This window comes from Solea solea, chromosome 19 (assembly GCF_958295425.1).
Source record: "Solea solea chromosome 19, fSolSol10.1, whole genome shotgun sequence".
Lineage (NCBI taxonomy): Eukaryota > Metazoa > Chordata > Actinopteri > Pleuronectiformes > Soleidae > Solea > Solea solea.
The window spans coordinates 12,223,805-12,244,754 of NC_081152.1; the positions used below are offsets into that span (position 1 = coordinate 12,223,805).

The 20,950-nt window shown below is 41.0% G+C and overlaps 2 protein-coding genes across 4 annotated transcripts; both read left to right on the plus strand.

The window, feature by feature from the left end:
- On the plus strand, positions 1-15,232 carry arvcfa (ARVCF delta catenin family member a). Of its 3 annotated transcripts, XM_058618026.1 has the most exons (16): positions 4-486; positions 3,913-4,083; positions 5,296-5,912; positions 6,835-7,313; positions 7,393-7,576; positions 7,677-7,794; positions 8,395-8,563; positions 9,290-9,307; positions 9,445-9,516; positions 10,354-10,481; positions 11,381-11,531; positions 11,620-11,812; positions 12,538-12,649; positions 12,909-12,996; positions 14,003-14,079; positions 14,303-15,232. In XM_058618026.1, the coding sequence occupies exons 1-16, from the start codon at positions 466-468 to the stop codon at positions 14,393-14,395; spliced, it is 2,691 nt and encodes an 896-aa protein (XP_058474009.1). In that variant the 5' UTR covers positions 4-465; the 3' UTR covers positions 14,396-15,232. The 3 variants fall into 3 exon arrangements, with proteins under 3 accessions (XP_058474011.1, XP_058474009.1, XP_058474010.1); XM_058618027.1 differs by lacking the exon at positions 9,445-9,516; XM_058618028.1 differs by lacking the exons at positions 12,909-12,996; positions 14,003-14,079; positions 14,303-15,232 and having other exon boundaries at positions 1-486; positions 11,941-12,627.
- Positions 15,233-15,926: 694 nt separating this feature from the next.
- On the plus strand, positions 15,927-19,956 carry LOC131446395 (bone morphogenetic protein 10-like). Its single transcript, XM_058617586.1, has 2 exons — positions 15,927-16,425; positions 16,782-19,956. Exons 1-2 carry the CDS (start codon positions 16,086-16,088, stop codon positions 17,837-17,839), a joined length of 1,398 nt encoding a protein of 465 aa, XP_058473569.1. The 5' UTR covers positions 15,927-16,085; the 3' UTR covers positions 17,840-19,956.
- The last annotated feature ends 994 nt before the right edge of the window (positions 19,957-20,950 follow it).

Here is a 20,950-nt window from a genome sequence, read left to right on the forward strand (position 1 = left end):
GCATCACACAGTTGATTCAGCATCTTGTTAATAGCGCACACATTAACTGCAGCACAGATCAGAGGAGGAGTGCAGTAATAAGAGAGAGGTAGAGAGAGTGTGTCTGGCATTGGAGTGTTTGTGTGTGTGTGTGTGTGTTTATGGATGTGAGAACGTCGGTGTTGAACAAATGTGTGCATCAAGTATGTCTTTGTGAGAGAGAAATAGAGCCAGAAAGAGTGAGGGAGGGAGGGAGAGAGAGAGAGAGAGAGAGAGTGAAAAAGAGAGGGGTATAGCGGACATGTGTTAGTAAGAGCTGGGAGGGAAAGGATGGCTGCTGATGTTTGAACAGCCTCAGATGCTCAACACAGACAGAGTCCGGGCAGAAAAACTGACCAGAGGCAGAGACGACGGGGACGTCTCACTGGGGGAAATAAACATCTTGCTCATCATCTGTGCTGGGAAGCAACAGAAAATATTTGGACCATGCCTGCAGAAGTGAAAGAGGTAAATGTGTGTATGTGTGTTGGAATGGCTCTATTTGCTCCATACCCTCCCTCCTCATCAGTTTTTTTACCCCCTCTCCTCCTTGCTGCAGAGAACTGTACTGTAACCGTTCACACGGCTTTTTGCGTTCTGCCTCAGTCATGATTGAATGAAGGAGGCATCAATCGCCTCACTTCCTCAGTCAGTGGCTGCCGCTCGGTGCAGTCTCCTTATGTGCACGGGGACATGATGCTGTAGCATCTTCATTCAGGTGTGTGTGTGTGTGTGTGTGTGTGTGTGTGCGCATGGCTATGCATGTGTGCAACATGCATATAGGCATAAAAGCATGTATATAAAGGTGGTGGTGGGGGGGTCTTTGATTGCAATACGAGGAGAGGTTGTCCCTATAGCTGGAGATGGTGCACACAGTGTATTGCCTTCATGTATCTGAGACACATTAAATCTGACCATGCAGTACTTAACTATATCAGGATCAGGAGCATAATCAGGAGTCGAGAAACGGAAACTTTAAAAACAGGAATATGCTTTTTCTTCCTTTAACAAAAAAAAAAAAAAAAAAAAATCATGTTGTTTTGAATCAGCCTGGTTGCATCGGGGGTAAACAATACAGTACTGCATTACAGAGAGTGCTGTTTTTGCAGGAAATGTGGCCTTTTTTTTTTTTTTTTTTTTAAACAATGCATCTGTTATTTCAGTGTCATTTTAATTCACAGAGGTACGTTGTGTAAATGAATCGTGGCCATCGTGTGCATCCAACAGATAGTAGAGGGCAGATGAGTTGTGACAAAGTTGTGATTAATGTTTTGTGACATCAGTGGGCTGATGTCATGTTTTATTATCCTGTGGTGGGAGGCACTACATGCTCTCTCTCTCCCTCTCAGACCCCACAGTATCATAAAGACAAACTGCAAATGGATTCACTCTGAAGTTTGGCCACAGTGAAATGTTTCAGTGTCTGATCTGAAATGGAAAGTGCTCAGTTTTATTTTCCCCTGAAATTGATTTTCAACAAATTTGACTCGTGGCTTGTGTCTGTCGTGCCCTTGAGCTGCATGGTCCCCAACATCTGACCTCACTCGTCAGCATCAGTGATCAAGAGTCTGTGTCTCTCGCTCCCAAAATACCCTAAAATACCCGGCCTGTAGCTCTGGCCTTGATTCTAAAAGTTGACAGGAGGAAGATGCTAATCGTGTCTTTCCATCTCCTGCATCGCTGCTGCTGCACCACCACCTCGATATACCTCAGTTATTTTCTTTCAGAATCATCCTCTTAACCTATTTGGCTCTGTGAGCACAGTTAGTTAGTGATGGTGCAGTGACTTATTTAAATGAGCCTTGACTCAGTGGGGCCCGGCCTTCCCGTGAGCTCAAATCAGAACACACAAGCCCCTGTCCACTCCAGCCTGTCATCATCCTCCAAATCCTTAATGATGTCTGTCTTCTTTTTTTGTTTGTTTTATTATTAGCCAAACAACCATTTACAATATCCAATCAACCGCCACCTCAGGTGTTCCAACCATGATCATCTCCCTGCTGCCAGTTTCTCCACAGTGATCCTTTCAGCTCCTCTTCCCTCTGACTCCAGCATTTTTTTTTTTGCATTTGTGTTTTGGTGTGGCGTTTAAGAAAGTGAATCTCCCTCCATGTTCACCCAGCTGTTCACTGCAGCCTGGTTTGATGCAGTGGAGTCAGACTTCGGGGGGAACTTGTTCGGTTTAACGGTGAAGCCTCAGACTGACGACGTTCAAGAAAGACATTTTGACAGTTTATTTAATCTTTTATTTTTTGTAGCTCACACTTTCATCTCAGCGCATCGTTGTGTCTGGATAATTTACATCAATGTCATTTTTCTTAAAAATGAAAATTGATTCCGTGAGCAGATAAGCAATAAAACGGGTCATAAATGATGCAGTGGAATTGATCTCCTCCATAATAGAACCTTTTAATTATGGTCTAATGTTTTGATGGGTTGTTTGCGTCACTGGTTGTCCTAGATTCCAGATAAATCCACCTGCTGCGACCTAACACGGTGTGTCAGATAATCAGATAGCGATTGAAATCATTAGAATATGATTTAATTTTTTTGTACGCACACTAAAATGAACGTGAACAGTCGGGGAAAAAATGCATTTACAGTCAAAAACTGCCTCCAGGTCTTTCTCAGACCAAGACGCTGAATAATTAATCCACTCTGTTAAAAGACACTTGTTTTGTTGAAAAGAGAATTTAAGCTTGTAGTGTTTGAAATGAACAAGTGGACATGACACTTTGATTTAAGAGTTGTGTGAGTTGAGTGTGTGCAAACAAGGAATATTGATTTCTGAAAACAACCCATGATTTGAATTTTTGCCAAAAGACATACAGGTACATATATTGTTGTATTTCAGGTGGAAGAGATGCCAGGTGCAGATACACCTACTTCTGAAATGGGTTGCTTTGCTTGCTCGCTAATGAATTATTACCACACACTACACCTGTTTATTTTTGTACCGAAGAAGACTGCAGCAAGCGCTTTTAACTGAACAGTGGAATTCATGTTGCCTGATGTGAGATTTTTGTCTCGTCAGTTCTTGCTCTTGAAATCATTGTTAAAACATTGTTTTCGTGTTTACGAGTTGCAGAAATTTCCATATAAATGTAAAATTCAACCACAACTAAAATGTATTTTCTAATGGAGCCTTCAGAGTAATTATGTTTGGAATCAGACAGCGAACACAACATATATAGACCAATGATGAACTATAAGATATGCCATTACCACTCATTTAATTAACTAGTTGTTATGGTTATTTCAGTACCATATATATATATATATATATATATATATACTGTATATATACAGTATATACATACAGACATTAATACAGTATATTCATCAGTTATTGGTATATGGACATAAAATGCAACATAAAAGCAATTCAACAACTAGGAGAATTAAAAATAATTAAAATTAAAATATCATTGGACAAGCTTCTAATACAGCAATACATTATTTGCTACAGTATTCAGATCATTTATTTTAGCAGATTTCAAAAAGACAGTCTGACAATTCAAATCATAAACCTTTACAATGAATATTTACTAAAGTGGACAACATGGAACATTTTCACCGCTGTTTGTTAAAAAAAATCTGTGTTTTTTTTTGAACATATGCTTTCTTTTCAACACAATCACTGCACTTTCTGTTTAAAAATCACTCCAATGATGTGATAATTGAGTGGAAGTGAGTTGTCAGCACAGCACTAGAGCCCCTCACAATGCAGCATCACATGCAGTTATCTGTCATGTGTAAAACAATCTCAGTGACATAGAGTGCTATGAAAACTGTAGATGGCGTGCATGTGTTTGTGTCTGAATGATGCCACTCTGCAACAGGACCTCATAATTTCTCTCCCTGTGTGTGTGTGTGTGTGTGTGTGTGGAGCAGAGTTCAGAGGGCCCTTCTTCACTGTCTTTGCACCAGGAGGCCAGAGAACCCACTCTGGAAACCCCGTCCACGACTGATGAGCTGGACACGCCCACCTCCATCGCCTCGGTGATGACCTCGACCAATGAGAGCTCCACGGAGACCGACACCCCCCAGCAGACTGATACTGAGGTGCGTGAATTTGTTTGATCGCCACCCACTGACTGTCCGAACAGCTTTGAATAATTGTGTTCTTTCAAAATAAAATAGTTAAAAATGCTAAAAATGTATATAGGAAATGTGATTTTTGACATCAAATTTAAGTGCTAATGATTTTAAAAGTTAAACTTTAACTTGGGAAGTGTAAAGACATTTTTATATTTATTAACAAAACATTTAATTAGTGGCAAACTTGCAATAGTCAACTTAGGCAACTGTTACGACTTATACTTGTAACTTGTAAATGCTAGTTAAAATAATTTGGAAGTAAACGTTTGCTTGACAAGATAAAGAATGTTTAAAGAGCAAGTGATCATAAGTTACCTTGACCTTCTTTGTTGAAACAATATGTATCATCAAGCTGAGTTTATACTGGGGCTTTTAAGGCAGCAGGTGAACTTTCATTTCTACTGTAAGTTCAACCACCTTGAAGGATGAGAAAATTAGAGAGAATAGTAGTTCAGCAAAGTATTTGACAATTTCAGTTAAGGCAGTAAAAAATCCATTAAAAGCTCTTTATTTAAATAATTTTACTCAGTGTATCATTTATTATATCAGTATGTGTGTATTGAATCAGTTGTGAACACAGAAAGGGGAAGCAACAAATAACTCAACAACAAGCTGAATTTTGTTGTGTGGAAGACAGCAGCAGACTGGGCTGTAACTCAGAGTTTCAGTTACTCTGACAGTCGGTGGATGCCAAACTGCCCTCTGGTATAAAGTCACCATGAAATCTAATCTAATTAGGTTCTATTTCATTGGGTTTCTACATTATCTGCATGCGATGCCCTCAAGACAACAGGCTTTGCTCACACTCTGCAATAAAATAGTTAAAATCAAAATCAACGGACTAAAGCAGACAATTACATTCTCTGCAATTTACTCAGTGGCTGGACTTCACAGATTTTCATCAAAGTCCAATCTAAAATCATTTTCAACAAGAGGGATTCATTATCTCGTGGCTGAAGAGAAGAATTCATTATGTCTGGTGGCTTGCAAGGCCAAAGTGCTGAAAAGATGATGACTGATCATTGCCATGAAAAAGGAGCTGGTATGGGCTGCGTGGTTTAAATAAGAAATAAACAGTGTGGGTAAAAACAATTAAGTCTAAATAATTCCTGCTGTGATGGTAAACAAACAAAGAGATGTTTTCTGATTGTAGTTGTGGTGCGTCCTTCGCTGTAGGAGTTCAAGGCTGTGGAGCAAGAGGGCCTGAGTGACACCCAAGAATCCTCCAGGACACAGCTACAGAATTTACAGATTGCCGACGCACCTGAGCTCACATCGACTCAAGACAAAACTCCTGCAGAGCAACCAATTCCAGAAGCAAACACTGAGCCGGCTGTGTGTCTCCCACAGCCCACTGAGTCTGTTACACCAACCACCACGACCAACACCACCACAGCACCGCCACAGCCTCAGGTGGTACTGCAGTCTGGAGAGCCTCAACCACTGAATCAAGAAAGCCAGAGCAGAGTGTACACCCTGCCAGACAGTTACAGGGGCATCGGGGGTGAATTGTGCCCAGGGTATGGAAGCCTCTCCCGTGCCACCCTCCACAGCTACTGGCCTGCCAAAAACTTCCAGCCTGGGGCTCACTACACCTTACCCTTCCTCAGGGACAGCTATGCTCCTGCAGGACTCAGTGGCCAGACAGAAGAGCATGGCTCCAGCGAGCAAGGAGAAAACCCTCTGAACATGAAGACTGATCACCCAAATGCCAGCTACCCGACACTGGCAGGGATCCACCAGTTCAGGCCTTTCACCACCATGGAGCTTCTCAGAGAGCCGTCAAGAACCAGGTAATGTTAGATCAGCCTTTATTCATCCCATTTAAGGAAATGGTGCAAACAGTTTTTGTGGTTTGGCTGGTGCCTTTATTTAGGATCAGGAAACTTTGATCTCACCCAGAGTCACTGAAATATCAATATGGTCCAAATAATGAGTCCACTTTTAACAGAGAATAGAATATATATACACTTTATTAATCCCCTTAGGGAAATTATTTTTCTGCATTTGACCCATCCTAGGGAAATTATTTCTCTGCATTTGACCCATCCTAGAATTAGGAGCAGTGGGCTACCACACTGAGTAGTGCCCAGGGAGCAATGGGGGTTGGGTACCTTGCTCAGGGGTACCCCAGCCCTTACAACCTGGTGGGGACTTGAACCGGCAACCCTCCAGTTACAAGCCAAGTTCTCTTTCCACTTGGCCACGGGTTGACAATATATCATAAGCTTAATGTGACCACATGTCAATTCAGAGAAGACTGCAACACTGGCCCATAGATGACTTTCTGTGATAATAATGCATGCTACATGTTACAGCCTCAATAATCACCTTTGCCCTGTTCCTGTGAGTGAGCCTGGACAACAGAAAGACAGATGAACAGCATTTAAGTAGCAGCTGGTATCAATCAGGCAACGTGCTGCAAACTCAATAAATAAGGAGGTTTCACCTGCTAGTGCCTGCCACAAGCGTTTCCTTAGCCCACATAAAGTGCCAGACCTGTTTACAAAAGATACAACTCACAGTTGCAAAGCTCAGTGAGGTAGTGAGAGTCAGCTCCTTCCATTCGCTCTGTTGAATACAAAAACAATTGTTTGACATTTTGGGGAGAAGCATATTCGTTTTTCCTCATCCCAAAGAGTCCAACTCTTCACTCTTGAATGATGATTTGGCAGGTTTGTCCAAAATGACACGGGACTTTCTATGTCTTCTCAGAGGTGGCTATGACGATGCTTTCATGGCCCAGCTGGAAGGGAACCTGAATCCTTATTTCCAGGCCATGTGCCGAGCGCAGACCCTGCAGTTTCCTCACAAGCGCAGCAGCATGGTCAGCCTGGACGGCATCCGCAGAGACCCGCGCTGGAGAGATCCCAACTTACACGAGGTCATCTCAATGCTCAGCCACCCAATGGACCCAGTCAAATCCAATGCGGCCGCCTATTTGCAGCACCTGTGTTACGAGAACGATCGCATCAAGCAGGAGGTGCGCCAGCTGAACGGGGTGCCAATGTTGGTGGAATTACTGGACCATCCAAAACCGGAAGTCCACCGCAAGGCCTGTGGTGCTTTGCGCAACATATCCTTCGGAAAAGACCACAACAACAAAATGGCCATCAAGAACTGTGATGGCATACAAGCTTTAGTCAGACTCTTGAGGAAGTCCAGCAGCATGGAGGTCAAAGAGTTAGTCACAGGTACAGTAACATTTCTTTATCCTTAATTTATTCTGCAGTTCTTAATTTCATTAACTTTTGTACCTTTTTCCTCCTGCAGGCACTTTATGGAACCTCTCCTCACATGAGCCTCTGAAGATGTTGGTGATCAATCATGGTCTTCAAACACTGACCGATGAAATCATTATCCCACACTCAGGCTGGAGGAGAGACTCAGCCGATCCCTCTAAAATGCAGAGCGCTGAATGGACCACAGTCTTCAAGAACACGTCAGGATGTCTGAGGTAATCTCTGCCGCTGCTCAGGAAAGGAACCAGTGACATTATTCTCTAAGTTCACCAGAAGGAGTTTGTGCACGTTGGGTAACATAAGATATTTCTGCAGGAACGTCAGCTCAGATGGTGCGGAGGCTCGGCAGAGGTTGAGGGATTGTCAGGGACTCGTGGATGCCCTTCTTCATGCCCTTCAGTCAGCTGTTGTCCACAAGGATATGGACAATAAGGTCAGCACACTCATTTACATTTGACATTCAAGAAAAACATCCACACCAAGATGTGTTGAGAACATGGTACTTTTAACTTTTATGTCTTTAAAATGATCCTGAATTGAGCTGCTATTTCAGAACACTCAATAATGAATCTTACTGAAATGAATTCTACACCTCCATTTTGTGCATTCACAAGGAGGCGTAGAGTGTCCCACTTTATGAAGTAGAGGGGTAGGGTGAAGGGTTAACTAGCTCACAGTGTTTTTATTTTTCTGATGGTGACATGTTGAATCTCCAACAGAAACGTGGTGTGTCTGTTCGGGGTGTCCATTTCGTAGGGGAGGTTAAAACCGAAAGTATTTAGGGTTAAAACTGAGAAGTGGGATTGGGCCTTGGTTCAGGTAGTATCGAGCTGAAGTTGATTGCCTGTACAAATACATCTGATTCAGAGAATCAAAGTTGCCAATGTATGGATGCTGTAGTGTTCCCCAAAGGGAAAAAACAAACAAACATCAATGTATTTCCATTTAAAAACCAAACCAAAGAATCAGTGAGCTGTGTCAGCTTCTGCACATTATTGCTGATGGAAATCGTGTGTAATTTTTTACTACATAGTCAGTGGAGAACTGCGTCTGCATTCTGCGGAACCTGTCCTATCACGTCCACAAAGAAGTACCAGGAGCCGAGCGATTCCAGGATTCTCACACCAATCATCTGATGAGGACGGTGGGACACCAGAAGAAGAAGAACGAACCCGACTGTTTTGGTGGGAAAAGGCCCAAAGGTTAGTTGGCCGTGACAACCAATAACTGGTTCATTATTGGTTATATTATTTTTGTTTAGTTTTTGTTTTCTTTTTGAGATTTGAATGTTTCGCTTTGCCTGCACCCCCCCCCCCCCATGACACTCTGCATACATTTTCACATTTTAATGAGATTGTGTGAGACTGACTATTTTTTATTTCCATGTACCCTGCCTAGAAGCATGGGTTTCACGTTTCTTGCCCGGCTTTACGCCAGTGAAAGCCTGAATATTTTAGCACCCTGTGAAAGTGCCAAGTTACAGAACTGAAAAGCTTGCTGTGTTTTTTTTCTTTTACACCAAACAACTGATGCAACAAGCGAGATGTTTTTTTTGTTTTTTTTTAACTGTAAAAGACGAGATGTTGGGTAGAGATGTATAACCCAAGACATATTTTCAGTTAGAGCTAATATACAGTAATTAATTGACTGTAGCTGTTTTGTGCTGGATGAGAACTCGTCGGAGAAACAATTAAAGTTTAAGTTAATTGTGATTTACAGTTTTATAGCTCCTTACCAGTGATAGCCTTTCAAAGCTAATTGCAGAAAATTGACAAATGCCACACTGAGCCAAACATTATCCAGGACCTGCCAGTTCCGCCGTACTGTCTCATCCCACAGAGGAGCTCTGTCTTTTGTCCTTCTACAGCATAATTCAAGCTTTGACATTTTTTTCTGTCTTGTTTTTCCTCTCAAACCTCAATCACCAGAGGAGTGGTTTAATCAAGGTCAGTCTGCTTGTTTTTCCCACAACGGAAATATGACAGTTACTTGAATTTGCTAACATTCTCTGTATCTGTGTGGACCTTATACACTAAAAACTGGTGTTTGTATTTGTGTGCATGTGTGCGTCTGTGATGTGCAGGTTGGAAAAATGGATTAATGGACAGAAAATACAGTACATTGGATTTACCAAAACGTACAGAGCAAATGAAAGGTATATATGAAGGTATATCTGAAAAACACAATAGAAATGTTACGCTAAGACTGCATTTCAAGTACGAGAGTACGGTGTGTACTTATAGTGAGCTGTACACAGGGCTGATCAATAACACGATAAAGGCAGATGATTCTATTATAGAGCATTAGCAGCTGCTGTCCGTGTTATTTGTTTTGTATGCATGACACTGGCATGGCCGGAAAGAAAATTAATTCAAATTCAAAGCCACACATCAGCACTTGTACCACTTGATGACAGTTTCATTACCACATTTAAAACACAACAACAACAACTGCTAAAAACGTTATTATTTAAAAACCTGTTGAATAAAGAGGTGGAACATTTACTTATATTTACTAATATTTAGCACTGGAATTTGGCCTGGATGACATATAGATATTGGTATTTATTTATTTTGCAAGGCCTTATGGTTGATTCTAATCATAGTACGGGCTGAGTTCTGTGTGTGGTCATTGTTAGAGCAGAGAGCCATGCTCATGTCTCTCATGCTGCAGCCAGTGAAATCAATTCAGAGTGATTAGTCTGTTATTATCCTGGGTCAGCTTTTATACCAATTTTCAGCTGTCCAGAGATGCTACTGCTGGCACGCAACAAAAGAAAAACCTAAAAAAAACCTCTGCTGGAGTTTTAATTTTCTTCCATACAATGTCATTAGTCTATATTTTATACTGACCTGCCAATAGAAGAGATTCTGGAACAGCTTTAATAGTTTTTACACAAATTGATTTAGTAAATGAAAAGGAAGATAATTGTGATAACACCATCATTTAACACTGCTTGAACTTTTTTGTGTGTGTTGCCCTTCCTTTAAAGGCTTGGAGCTGCTGTACCAGCCTGAGGTGGTGAGGCTCTACCTTTCCCTTCTCACCTGCAGTCACAACCATAACACCCTGGAGGCGGCTGCAGGAGCGTTGCAGAATCTCGCTGCGGGACAATGGGCTGTGAGTGGTTGAAATAGTGACACTTGGCTGCCCCCAGGCATAGCACATTACGTCCTTAGATGATTATACACTGAAATGTCACATATCATATATGTCATATTCACAAGAAACGTGATGTATATATATATACTATATCTAAAGAAGTTTGCTATTTCTGCTCTCACAATGTCCCTGTGTCTTTTTTTTCAGGTGTAGTCTCTGAAATTGCGTCAATATTTAAGTGTAAAAAAAGACAGCAATATGGGTGTGATCGTCTTGATCTAAGTAAAACCCTCCAGACTGACTTTGTCACCAGCCCACATGATCAAAAAAAAAATACTTTTACTGCTGTGTACCCCAGGTGGTTCCATAGTGCTGTCAGATGCCGTGCTTTGTCAAAGATTTATTGTGCCATGAATGTCACTATATTTTAAAATCAAGTGCTGAGGCACGGCTCAGATTAAAGGAGTGTTACAATACAGGGAGTTTGAAATTGGGTTACATCATACACAAGAGGGCAGTGGAGAGAGAACACTCACCCGCCACTTTATTAGGTACACAAAGACACATGAGGCAACTGAAATACATTCTGCATTCTTTGGCTGTAACAAGTGGTTATTTGAGTTACTGTTACAAGTTATTGTTGCCTTTTTTAAATAATCTTGAACCAGTCTGGCTCATTCTGATTTGAATTTCTACATGCCGAAATGCCTTGAAATTGCTGCCATGTGATTAGATATTTGTGTTAAGAAGCATTTAAGGAGGTATACCTAATATAGTGGATGGTAAGTGTAGATGTGGTGGAGAAGGTGGAGAAATAGCCCTCAAAAAGAACTCAGATTCAGATGCTTCCAAAAAATGCTAGGACTGATGTCACTCAGCTGTCATATTTTTTTTGGGGGGGGGGTTTGTTCTTGTAGTTGTCGAGCTACATCCGAGCCACTGTGAGAAAAGAGAAAGGGCTTCCCATTCTGGTGGAGCTCCTGCGCTCGGATGTGGACAAAGTGGTGCGAGCCGTGGCTATTGCTCTCCGGAACCTGGCCATGGACAGACGGAACAAAGAGCTAATAGGTTCAGACTTGTAATTGACATGAACAATACAAATGGCTCTCCACCTGCACCCTTACACTCTCGTTTTCTCCGCTCCCTGTCATCACAGGGAGTTATGCTCTCAGGGACCTTGTCGGCAATCTTCCCTGTGGGCAGCAGCACCCAGCGAAAAATCTTGAGGGAGATACGGTGGTGTCGATTCTGAATACCATCCACGAGATTATAACAGACAGCCCCGAGAATGCCCGCGCTCTCATACAGGGACATGCTGTGCAGAAACTGGTGGCCATCAACAAATCCAGGTATATAATCTCTTTATACGACAAAAGAGCTACAAAGGGATTATAGTAGTGAAACAGCCAGAGCCAAAGATAAAGGGGCTATATGTGAGATGTCTTCTACTGTTTTATCCTCCACATGGGGGTCGCAGGGGGTGCTGGTGCCAATCCCACATGACATAAGGTGAAAGGTTGGGTACATCCTGGACAGGTCACCAGTCCATCCCAAGGTCAATTAAGAGTGTCCAATTTGTCTTATCCCCAAATCGGCATGTTCTTGGACTGTGGGAGGAAACTGGAGGACCCGGAGAAAGGGTGCTGCAATCCAGGTTACAAATATTGGAGAGCATTGTCCCCGTCTCCCTCTTCCCCAGAGACTACAAAGAATTTCCCTTATACCCATTTTCCACAACAAAAACATAATTTGCAGGCTGTAAATGAAAGTTTAAATGCATCATTGTTGTCTGTAAACCCTTGTTTCCTTAATCACTAATGCTATGCCATGGTCATTTGACTTATATAAGGCTCCTTTAATCTCAAATGTCCTTTTGACAAAATGAGATGGAAAATAATAGAGCAAAATGTAGTTGCATTTATAGTATTTGCTGCATTTGTTCTGGCATTTTCTTGATGCAATAGCTCAAGATGCTATCAGCAACCAACATGACCCAGGGCAAAGGAAACATGGATTTTTAATAATTTAGGACAACATCGTCTCGCTGTTGTACAATAACTCCTGATGTTGTCAGCCAATCAGCACGAGAGACCAAGGCAGCCTCCCATGTGCTTCAGACAATATGGGCCTACAAGGACCTGAGAAATGCTTTAATCAAGGCAGGCTGGACCAAGAGCAACTTTAAGGTATTTATCACTGTTTCTGGGACATTTAAAGCTCAAAAAAATGTCAGCATGAACGATGAACTGCAGAAAGGTTAAGATGTGTCGAGAGATAATTTTGGCATTTGCCGTTTTTACACTGATAAAGAAAACTGCTATCTGTGATTGTTGGTACTTTTCTTTCATGTCCAAAATGTAAAAATCTCTCCCGAATGTAAAATAATAGCAACGATAATCATCATGCCATTTTGTAACCTAATATTGTATTTTCTGTTTGTCAAAGCCAACGACGACAGGAGTGGCTAAAAAGTCCAAGGGTGGGAAGCAAGGAGGCGATGACATCACCTTACCTCTCATGGACAAAAACCAAGGTCGAGCAAATCACATGCATGACTTCCCTCAGCAAAATGTCATTAAAGCATCGCCTAAATGAGAAAAGTGTCCTGAAGCTCAGGGAAAGAAGTGATTTTTGAACATTACTGTTGTTCACAACATGTCGGGACAAACACACACACACACACACACACAAAGAATTGGGCGTTTTCGGTCTAAGACCATGTCCTCCTAAAATACAGTCTTAAACCAATGATGTAGTGCCCACATTACATAGTGCAAAGACTTGGCTTATTAGCCTGAGCGGTCCCTCCCAGAGGCAGAGCAGGCGCATGGCACGCATCAGCAGTCACATTAAATTTGAACATTATTCCAAAAGAGCAGCCTGCTCTGCCACATTGAGAGTGACCTCTATCTTCCAGCTAAAACAGAGATTTCTGCTTAATTATATTTGCCTGTTGTGTTCCTCAATAGATTAGGGGGTTGTGTGGATTCCTTTATGAATCTTATTTTTGGATTCAGTATAATTTTTTAGCTGAAGGAATACTTGTATTTAGCTTTGCATGACTACAATAGGGATAGTATTTTTGAAAAATTGTGCTTCCCAACCTCAGTTTCCCCTGAGTCGAGAAATATCTTCATTCTTTTTTTTGTTACGTGCCCACCAGTGACACTTGGTCCGAGCCTTGGTCCGAGGCTTGAAACTGCAACGCTAATTCCGCACTTTTTAGAGTCACTCGTAGGGGGACGGGACCTTATTCCCAGAATGTAAACAGTGTCCGCCATCTTTGCTAACAGTTAAGCTAACAGGACCAAGTGTCACTTGTGGGCACGTAACAAAGAAAAGAAGATATTTCTCAACTCAGGGGAAACCTTTTCAAAAATACTACCCTATTCTAGTATTACAAAGCTAAATGCAAATCAATGACGTATTCCTTTAAGTGACAGAACTCACATTTCCAAAGGTAATTTCTTGTTATGTTCATGTACCTATTGCTACACATTTACTATATTGTCTTGGTAATGTGACCTTTGTTTTTGCAGATGTATATTCCAGCTTAGAGCCAAATGATAGGGTTGGAGATGGAAAAGGGCCTGTTGTGGAAAGAGATGCTCTCCAGGTATTCTGCTGTTTTCATGTAGCCTGTTGAACACTCCATGCTTCATACTGTATGAAGTTCTGCATATACTGTAGGTGGTTGTAATTAATTGCTGACTTCACGTCCTATACCCACAGGATTATATTTTAAACAATTACTTCCTTATGACTCATGCCTACTGTTGTGTTTTTATGCAAATTGGCTAACGCTGCCTTTTTTTATTTGCATATTTCTTGACCTATAGGCTATAAGTGAAAGGAAACACTTCATCAGAGCTGGCAGACCTGCAGTGGGCCTCATGGATAACAAACCTCCACCGCTGGACTCCTGGGTGTAAACATATCAACACGGCCACCCAAGCCGGTTAAAACCTGCAGAGACACCACTGGTGAAACACAGATTTGTGCCATTTGATCATACTTGTGCAGACAGAGAAACATATTACAGTTAAAAAACAATTTCCTTCGTTGTTAGGAAATAACGTGTCAAACTAAGTATGGAGATTATGTGACAATATGGTCTGGATTTTGTCATTTAGGATAACACTTTGTCTTAAATCGTAATGGATTGCTTATCTGAGAAAGCCTAATTATGCAAGCTGTGGTGAGACAAGACCCCAAAGAATATATTATGACATGTACAGTTTAAATTCTACTGCTATTCCACTGAGATAACTAATAACACTTACTAGTTTGTCAAGTTATTAAGACCTCAAAAGACATGTCAGTCTGTTACTGTCCATCTCCCTAAACTGAGGGAAATATCCGCGTTAAATGCTTTTTAAAATATGTTTGTCAGTGTTCGAGATAATTAGGAATAGGGCTCTTGTCGACATAGTCATCAAAGCATTCAAATCCTTTGGGAATTCATTTTGTTCTTGACAAAACTGTTATCAGACTAGTCTGTGCATCCGTTAATATCCCCCTATTACATTTGTTTTTTCACGGCAGGCAAAATGAGATTGTAAATGTGTAACTAAGGACTGTTAATAATCTAAATGAGGGCATTTATATTGTAATATTTATTGTAATACCCACATTATTAATTCAAAGTTATTGATGTGTATTAGCTAATACCCGTAAGTAATACTACATTCAGTACAACTCTGCTTTGCAGTGGTCCTTTTTGCATTGCGATGTCGAATGAAAAATAAAATGATGTGCATTATTTCTCATTTTTGTTCATGTTGTGCTTTTGTATCATGGGCTGGATGTTATGTATCGGTGGGTGACTGTTTGACTGAAATGAATAGATACAAGTATGTAGACTTTAACCCAGCCTTTCCCAACCTAACCTAACTTTGTCTACATCAAATGATAATATAGTATCATCATCATGATAATATAATATACTAAATACCAAAACACAGGTTGAGTCAAAAATCACATAATCACTTGAATTTAATGACCAAATGTTTCATAAATAAGTGATTATATATTATATTACATTTGCTGAAAATGATTGAACTTAATACAGATATCAGGTCTTCACTGGCAGAACAACTTTCACACAAAATGGTGTCCATTTTATTCAGGTTACTCAGTTCTGATGATTTCCACATATCTACATTCCTTTGTATTTCTAACTACAGTTTAATTAGTTATATTTTCAATTATCAGAAGACCATCTTCATCATTATTATTGCAGTTTGCGATGTTCATTTTAGATTTATATTAACTTTTGTCAAGAGAAAAGCATAGATTGAAATGAGACTCAATATCAGTGGAAATGAAGGTCACGAGTGTGGTGGAGAGAGAGAGAGAGAGGAGGGCTGAGTAGGACCTTAGTGACATATGTCAGGACAGCACATTGGACAGCAAAGCCCTGCCCTCACAAAGTGGAAGATCAACAAGGGCAAAGCCGTTTTTTTCTTTGTCCCCAACAGCAACCTGTTGTCCTTTTTAATGAAGGTCAGTCCTTTCTCAAAACGTTGAACGGTCCACAAGTACTCCCGTCTCCACAGGATCCATCACACCTTATCAACTGATACTCAGGCCTTCGGATCTAAAACTTTCCTCCACGCAACCATGACCTCTTCAGTCTTCTCCAACCTTGGGTTTATGTGCTCTCTGAATTTTATCCTGCTGGTGTTGACTGGTTGGAGCTTGAGCAGTCCCATCAGCTCTACCGTGAGCCATCACAGGGCATCGGCCAGTAGGGATGTGGGTGACCATTCACTTTTTGATGCACAGGACTTTCTGAGCCAGTTTCTGTCCACACTTAACCTCACGGAGGTGGGGCCCAAGCCAAGGCCCCTCACTGCCCGTAAGGAGCCACCAGAGTACATGCTGGAGCTGTACAACAGATTTGCCAATGACCACACTTCTGTGCCTTCAAGCAACATTGTTCGCAGCTTCAAGAATGAAGGTACAAGCTTGTTTTCTACAACACCATAAAATCCTCAGGAAATGTTGCACATTTTGTTAAATGAAGAAAAGAATTCATAAAGACAAATAATGCTAATAAAACATTATATCTTAGTGTTACATTTTTCATAGATAGTTGCTGGACAGAAAAGTGTGTGATGTATGTTTTTCTTGTAAATACTGGCTACAGGCTTCATCTTCAAAAATGTATAAAGAATATAATTCAAACAATCATAATAAACACATTATGATTGCTGTGCATTTGTTTACATTCTAACAGGCAGTGGCTGTGAATTTTAAAGATGTAAAATGCAAACAAAATGCATTGAGACACATCTATTGATATTTTAATTTCAGATTCCTCCCCATACAGTTTATCGACCAGAGGTGTCAGGATATTTCCTCTGCTGTTCAACATCTCCATGCCCCACTATGAGCATATAACAGTAGCTGAGCTTCGCCTTTTCACCCTGGTCCAGAAGGCCCAAAGACCGTTCCCTGGCCTTGACTGCAAGGTGACCATTTACAAAATACATGAGGGCGTCGTTTGGACAGAAGAGGTGGGGAAAGAAGGGAGAAGGAGGAACAAAGAAAAGGTGGTGCAGACGATGGATTTGGAGGAACTGGTGACAACGCATATTCGTGCCAAACATAACAGCTGGGTGTCATTTGACCTGACACATGTGGTTACTCTCTGGCAGAAATCGGGGTGTGCAACTCACAGACTGGAAGTCCATGTGGCAGGTCTGGTTTCAGCGGAAGAAGGAGAGGCCACACAAGAGGTCAGAGAGGAGAGTAAAAATTTGGTTGAGCTTGATATTGACCGGAGCACGGATGGAAAACAAAATGCAGTCATGATCGTGTTCTTAGATGATCAGAGCAAAGACCACAAAGAGGATAAAAAAGGGCTCACTCAGATGATTGAGCGCGAGAATGACCTTCCTGAAAACATGGGCCGGAGCCAACAAACTTTCTGGGGGCATTTGAATCACAACACTGGCCACGCAAACCAGGATGACCTGGACAAGCAGTCACTCGTGCTACTGCAGTCCAACCTTATCTATGACACACCTCCCCGAATCCGTCGCAATGTTAAGAGCGGGCCATGCAAGAGGACCCCGCTCTTTGTGGATTTTAAAGACATTGGCTGGGACACATGGATCATCCAGCCTCTGGGCTATGAGGCGTACGAGTGCAATGGCGTGTGCAGCCCTCCTATGACCTCCGAAGTCTCGCCCACCAAGCACGCCATCGTGCAGACTCTGCTGAGTGTTAAGAGTCCAGAAAGAGCATCGCGTGCCTGCTGTGTACCCACTAAACTGGAGCCCATATCACTTCTTTATCATGATAACGGCGTGATCACTTTCAATCACAAGTACGAGGGAATGGTGGTGGCAGAGTGTGGGTGCAGATAGTCCTGAAAGTGCTGCTGCTGCTGCTACACAGAGACTGCTCATTGCACATGTCTTCTCCTGTGCTAGTATCCACAATATCTAAGATCTCATACAGTGGTGTGCGTATAAACACAGTTCTGGACCTAGTTGTGAATGAGTGATGGACACAAGTTGTGTGCTTAATGTAAATGTGCAATTGTATAATTGTATAATTGTACAGTGGCTTGAAAAAGTATGGGAACCCTTTGGCATTTTCTGGTTTTCTGTATGATTGTGTCTGTTCTTCAGCATAGCCACACATATTAAAAAACACAATGTAATAGAATTTAAACTATTTAAACATTCACAGTAATGATGGGGTAAAGTATGTGGACCCTTGGACTTAGTAACTTGTTAAATCTTCATTAATAGCCTCAACCAAGTGCTTCTGGTAGCTGTGTATTAGACCTGCACATGTTTTATGAGGAGTTTTTTTTAAACTATTCTTCAGAATAGCTTCAGCTCACTAATTTTTTTCATTTGTCTGAGCTTGTTTGAGGACATTCCATAGCATCTATGCTGGTCTGGTCTATTGTCTTTAGTTGAAGCGATTGAATGAACGTGGATTCACTTAAGTGTCCTTTGTCCTATGACATTTTTATGTTTGTATGTAATGACATTTTGATGCCATATGTAAGTCTGTGAGTTCTTCCCAAACAATCCCACCTTGGTTTCATTAGGGCATAAAATATTTTTCCCAGAAGCAGCAGTGGCTTCCTAATGGACCCCCTGCATGTTCAGTGTTTTGTGCCAGGAGGTAAGCATTAATCCTTGGAGTCTTCTTGACTGGTCGCCCACTTCTAGGCAGAACAGCAACAGTGCACAATAAATTGTCTACATTTATAGACAAATTGTCTTTGTGACGACTTTGGAACCCTTACCAACTTCATAGAAATCAACAACTCTTAATGGTAGGTATTTTTGTAAGGCATGGTTCATATTCTTGTGAAGAGCAAAATCAAGATGTTTAAATGTTTCTTATCAGCCAAAGTAGTTCTTAATCACACCTCCAAACTTATTTTGGAAGTCATTAGTCTAAGGGTTTTCTTACTTTTTGTGTAAAACAGTTTAATTGTTTGTCTGTTATTAGCTCAGACAAACAAGAACAGATCGCTTTTTATGACAAATTTAGTCAGAAACCAGAAATTACAAAGGAGTCACATACTTTTTAGCCACTGCAGTGCAGTTTTTACATCAGTAGAGAATGTAAAGCTTTCATAGTACTGCTGCAAATCTTCTTAAACTGTCTGTTGCGATATATGATAAGTATTCGGTGAGTGTATGTATATTACAGTGCATTTAAAACAGATTCCATAATTCATTCAGTAACAGACCGTACATCACACAAGGTGAACAAAAAGCACCTGTAGCAAATATCTGAACATTAAACACTAAATATGTCTGCATTATTAAAGGGAGTCAGAAGGTTACATTCAGCAGCACTGAAGGTATATGTCGAAATGCATGTGAGATAATAAGATATTATTATATGTTATTAAAGAGCAGTGATTCAAGGTGCAGAATCAGGAACTTATTATATATTATTTCAGTATTTCACGCTGTATCTTTTTGTGTGAATAGTCATCACAGATCTTTCTCCAAAAAAATCCAAAAACCTTCCTGTGATATGTTTTATTTTGGCAGAAAGTCCTAATACAGAAGTTAAGAGGCTTTAACTTATCCACTTAAACTGAACTAGTCCGATAATAAAAATCTAGAGTAGGTACCATATCACAACAAGTTGCACTATTGTTCTTATGTTGTTGTTTTTTTAATTCAAACTCTCTTTAATTGAATTGTAATTGGCCAGTGATGCTACAATTCTATATAAGCAGATGCAGATGTGTAAATTGCTTTTGTGCCCTGTTGCATGCCGGAGCCATGGAGATTACTTCAAGACTGACATTTCTCCCTTTTTACGCTTGCGGGAAAATCTATTTTTGATGGCTTTTGAAAGGAGTGGATTCTCGCTGTGTCTTGGAGCTCCTCTGAACCTCTGTTTCTGAAAATATTTATAGATTTCTAACACTGCTGTTAATTCTGTAAAATCTGTCTCTGTATCTCATAGCCATACCCTGCTGCTTTTGGTTCTCACATTTATGTCATAATGGCTGCAAACAAAATAAAACATCTGAAAAACCAAACTTTGATCACATAATCCCTCGTTTCAATGCCAGGTGATCACAGCACTCCACACCTTAAACAACCTTAAACCCCATCCCTGTAATGTCACATGCCTGACGGGCCTCTCTCTACCATGCTCCATGCCATAGCGATAAGGAGGTGTCAGAGCCTGGAGTCTCGTAGACCGTCACTCAGGATGAGACGCCGCTCCAAGTGGCAGCGTTGTGAGAAGGTGGTGTTAGATTCCTGGTCTCCAACACCAACATGCTCTATTGACAATCCTGCCATCAGGTTGTTCAGTGCCCTCTGAACCCTTCTCACTTCCTTTTTCTGATATGAGCATGCTGACACCCTTATCGAGGGCCACAGGACCAGTACAACTGGAAAAAATACATGTCACATCATCACCCAGCCTCTGCTGTTAACAGTCGGAAGCAGATAACAATAATGGGATAACACCGTGGACCTTTCTAACTTAATGGGATCTTCACTCGGCATGCAGATTTACATAGGCCAAGTGTGCAGGGCAGAGATACTGACTTGCATTGAGGTGAATTTTATTTACTAACAGTGGCTTTTTGCTGCTTTGGTTTAAGGCAGTGTCTGTTCTTATTGTTCATCCAGTGATATGAGGATTTAAACAGAAGATCCACATCTAGCATTAAAGGTCAAAAACAATATGCAAATATTGCATTCCTTAAAATAACAGCTTCTAAATATGATTCATTCTGCAGCCTGGGCCCCTGTCTTTATCTAAGTTCGGAGAGTGGGTAGAAACACTGCAAGTAGTGAACTCCAGAAACTGCCAGATATTTATCATCAAACGGCTAAAAGAGGACTGGTTTTAAGTAAATATAGTAAATTTGAAGTTAATCACTTCATTTCAGTTGTGTACTTTTCCTTTTGCCAATCTTACAACATTATACAAAGTTATTAATGAAATACAAACTGTTACTGCAATTTCTGTAA